The sequence below is a fragment of the Capsella rubella genome, unplaced genomic scaffold, assembly GCF_000375325.1.
Source record: "Capsella rubella cultivar Monte Gargano unplaced genomic scaffold, Caprub1_0 scaffold_5, whole genome shotgun sequence".
NCBI classification, from domain to species: Eukaryota; Viridiplantae; Streptophyta; class Magnoliopsida; order Brassicales; family Brassicaceae; genus Capsella; species Capsella rubella.
The window spans coordinates 5,442,045-5,445,978 of NW_006238919.1; the positions used below are offsets into that span (position 1 = coordinate 5,442,045).

General features: G+C 40.3%; 1 protein-coding gene across 1 annotated transcript in view; it reads right to left on the minus strand.

Moving 5' to 3' along the window:
- The window catches only part of LOC17885963, a 3,900-nt gene extending 2,510 nt beyond the window's left edge, over positions 1 to 1,390 (minus strand). The window contains exon 1 of the mRNA XM_006293252.2: positions 1,239 to 1,390. Coding sequence (XP_006293314.2) covers positions 1,239 to 1,390 — 152 coding nt within the window. The remainder of the gene's footprint in view (positions 1 to 1,238) is intronic.
- Between the last annotated feature and the right edge of the window lie 2,544 nt (positions 1,391 to 3,934).

Here is a 3,934-nt window from a genome sequence, read left to right on the forward strand (position 1 = left end):
GTTATTTAGAATTTGATGCATTCTTTTTATAGTATACCTTTAAGTATTTTTTTTTAAAACTATTATGAAATTAGAAGTTGATTTTTTTTATCCGTAAGTAAAACCCGAAAAGCCTGAAAAAAACTTGTAGCCTTGTAAGGGCCGGGCCGGGTTTTGAAATATAGGCTCGGATATTTTTCAGGTTGGGCCGGGCCGGGTTTTGAAATATAGGCTCGGATATTTTTCAGGTTGGGCCGGGCCGGACTCAAATATATGAGGGCTTTACGGGTTTCAGGCCAGGCCGGGCCAGCCCGATTGATATGCCTATGGGAACCCGCTAATACATTTCAACAAGACAACATGCGCGAATTCAACTTCTTGCAAAAGGTTCAACAAGATTAGGCTAGATCAAACAGACAAAAACAACGCGACGATCAGACATTGACTTAACTTAATAAGCGCCTCCAGCATTCACTGACTCTGATTCCTCATATATTGGAACAGTTCGTGTGATCAAGCCACTCGACTCCGCTTCCCATATCAAGTTTCGCTTGGCCACGTATCCCAAATGCCACCTCATCTTGGTATTTAATCGCACAACCAGCCACTTATTAGCGAACAAGTAAGAAGAGAGATGGGTTGGAATACTCCATTATGCTCCGGCCACAGACTTTGCCTCTCCGATGAACCATGTTACCGTTAAATATATATTATGGAGCTCCACCTTGGTTCTTCATCAACCAAAGCCTAAATCAATGATCCATGGAAATTCTTGCAAGATTTTAGCTCAAACCAAGCCGTTGGCCCAACCAATAATGCAACCTGCAACAAATCATCAATTCATGCAAAATCTCCACATTAACACTCTATTAATTCACTACCTAACCGTTCACTTCGCAAACAAATTGTTTGATATGGGTCCTATAGTACCACGTATCATCCCACTGTATTTTAACTAGATCATCCTCCAAACATTGGCTCAAAACAACCATCTCAGACCAGTTTACGCAGTCCCTCTATAGGGGCTGTTAACGAGCGACACCAACCCTGATGTCACGACTAGGGCTTCTCTTCAAGCTCCACTTGCCCATAAAACCCTAAGTCTCCACAATTCTCACTTCCCATAAAAATAACCACAAAACCAAGTAGCCCCATAAGGCAATCACCAAGGAATTAACCCATGAATTCCTCCTAATCTAACTTACCCATCACAAATCCGTAAAAATCACTCCTAGATGAGCCTAAGAATTCTCAATTACCTTGGATTAGGAAAAAAATATTGGTAAGGAGCAAGACCACACACAACCAATGATGCTTCCCTCTCCTCTTCCACGCCACAAAAACACAACTCTCCTTCATTCCATCCTTTGTAACCATCTTCTCTCCTCCCTAACATCCCCTTTTCACTCATGGGTAGGAAAACAGCTGGGAGGGGAACCCCTAAATAGATTGAGACGTCCTCTTTTCATGGAGAATAGTTTAGGATTTGTGCGAAACCGTTAAAAAGCATACAAAACTGAGAACAAACATAGTCGGAGTCACATTTTTGAGCGACACCCCTCGGTGTTGAGCAACACCCCTTGGTGTTGAGCGACACCAAGCCCCTTAGCAGATTATAATTTATGGGCATTAAATTATTTCCCCTCTAACATAGATTCCTTATCAAATCTGATCACAAAGTCCATATGTAGAAACTTATCCCATCATTGTTACAACGGTCCACACACAAACCTGAGCCACTAATCACTTTAAGATCACGTACCTCGGCAACACTTCCAAGTTTTTTCTTAGCATGTCAAACGTTTAATCGACCTAGACAAGTCTATTCCATTTAAAAGCTATCTTAGAATCGCATACGTACGCTATAATACAAAACTGAAACACCTCAATTCGAATTCTCAATTCTTGCACATTACGCACGGAAAACGATCTCACTAGAATTCCATAAATTTCATGAGATAACCATCATTAATTACAAAAGCTTCCACGAGTTCAATCTAGATCCAACTAACCCAAACCGTGCAACAACCAAAAATTGTCATACAAACGTACTTAACTTAACAAACGCCTCAACCATTTACTAACTTTGACTCCTCCTCTACCGGACCACTTTGTCATCCGTCTGATCAAGACACTTGACTCACCCATCCCGGGGATCAAGCTTCGCTTGACAGCGTATTCCAAACAAAACCTCTTATTGGTACATAGTTTAATAACCAATCAACCCTACGCAACCAAGTAACAAGAGACATGGAGTGGACTACTCGATTCCGCTCTAGCCATGGACTTTAGCACCATCCGAGTCACCTTTTTAGCTTCAACCCTACACTCTGGAGCTTGACCTTGGTTATCCATCAACCTACACCTAACTCAATTATCCATGGAAACTTCTATAAGACTTCATCTCAAACCGAGCTCGTTACCCAACCAACAATGCAACTTGCAACTAATCAATAATTCATGATAAATATCCACATTAGTACCTTGTTAGTTCACGAACTAACCGTTTCAATCAGAAACACATTGTCAGGTATTATTTCTATAGTACTACATATCATCCCACTAAATTTTAGCTAGATCGTCCTTGAAACGTTGCCTCAAAAAACCCATCTTAGACTAGGAAAACACGTCTATGTAACCTTCTTCTCTCCTCTCTAACATCCATGCATACCAAAATCTCTCTTATGCACTCTTGAACAAGAAAATAGATGGCAAGAGAACCCTTAAATAGATTGAGGCGTCCTCCTCTTTATATTGATATTGAACCAAATCAAAACCATCTTTGATTTTGGTATGCATGGATGTTTGTTTAAGAAACCACAAAAAACTTGATATTGAACCAAATCAAAACAATCTTTGGCTCACTGTGCTGAGCAACACCCCTTGGTGTTGGTCAGCACCAAGCCCCTTAGCCGATTATAATTCATGGGCGTTACAATTATCTCCCTGTAACATAGATTCGTCATAAAATCTGAACACATAGTCCATATGTAAAAAATATTATTCCGTCACCTTAGCAATGGTCCACGCACAAACCTGAGCCACTAATCACGCTGCAGCGCCTGCTGTTGCCGGGTTGTGGCGTGGAGTCCACGGGGCAAGTTGTTACAGTAGGTGCTGGTCACGACCTAAGCTTCTCTTCAAGATTTTCTTGGCCACGAAAACCCTAGCTCTAAACAGTACTCCATACGACTAAAAACAAAGCAGCCCAGAAGGCGACAACCAAGGAAATTGCCATGGATTCCACCTAATCCATCTTACCCATCTTAACAAATCATACCCTTGATAAGCCTACGATCAGTCATATAACCGGCATGCTTCCCTATCTTCTTCCATGCTATAGCAGCAAGAATATCCGTCATGTTGTGATACCTCGGTTTCAGGTTAATATGGTCGTGTATACGAAGAGGTTAAAAAGAATTAATTTAGCCAACTATGTCACTAAAATATAATTATATTTTTGTTCAAAGATATTTAGAGAACACCAGAGTAAAGTGTGCTTATGCTAGCTAGAGTTGTAGGATGGGTGACATTCTAGGAAGTGATTATTAGAACTGTACGAGTGAGTATAAAACATAGAAAAAGATCATGTGGTGATTTGTAGGGTTTGTAACAAATATTTATAGCTTCTGGGAAGTAGCAATTCGATTGTCGAATAGGGTTAATCCCACGAGATCACAAGGCAGACCAAATAAGGAAGTTAGGCCCATGGGCTGGGAGTAGACATAGGGCATATCACAAGAGGTGACGGTTGGGGCATTATAACAAGCTGAATTCATTGTTTTCTTGAAGAAATCTTTACCATACGTTGTACATATCTTTAATTTAAGAAGAAGAATAATATGATTGAAAGTTCATTTGGACATCCTACTGTAAATTTCAAATTTCTTTTAGATCTTCAAGAAACTGTTCTACAAAATCTAAAATTATGCACTCGACAATCATATATTTCCAG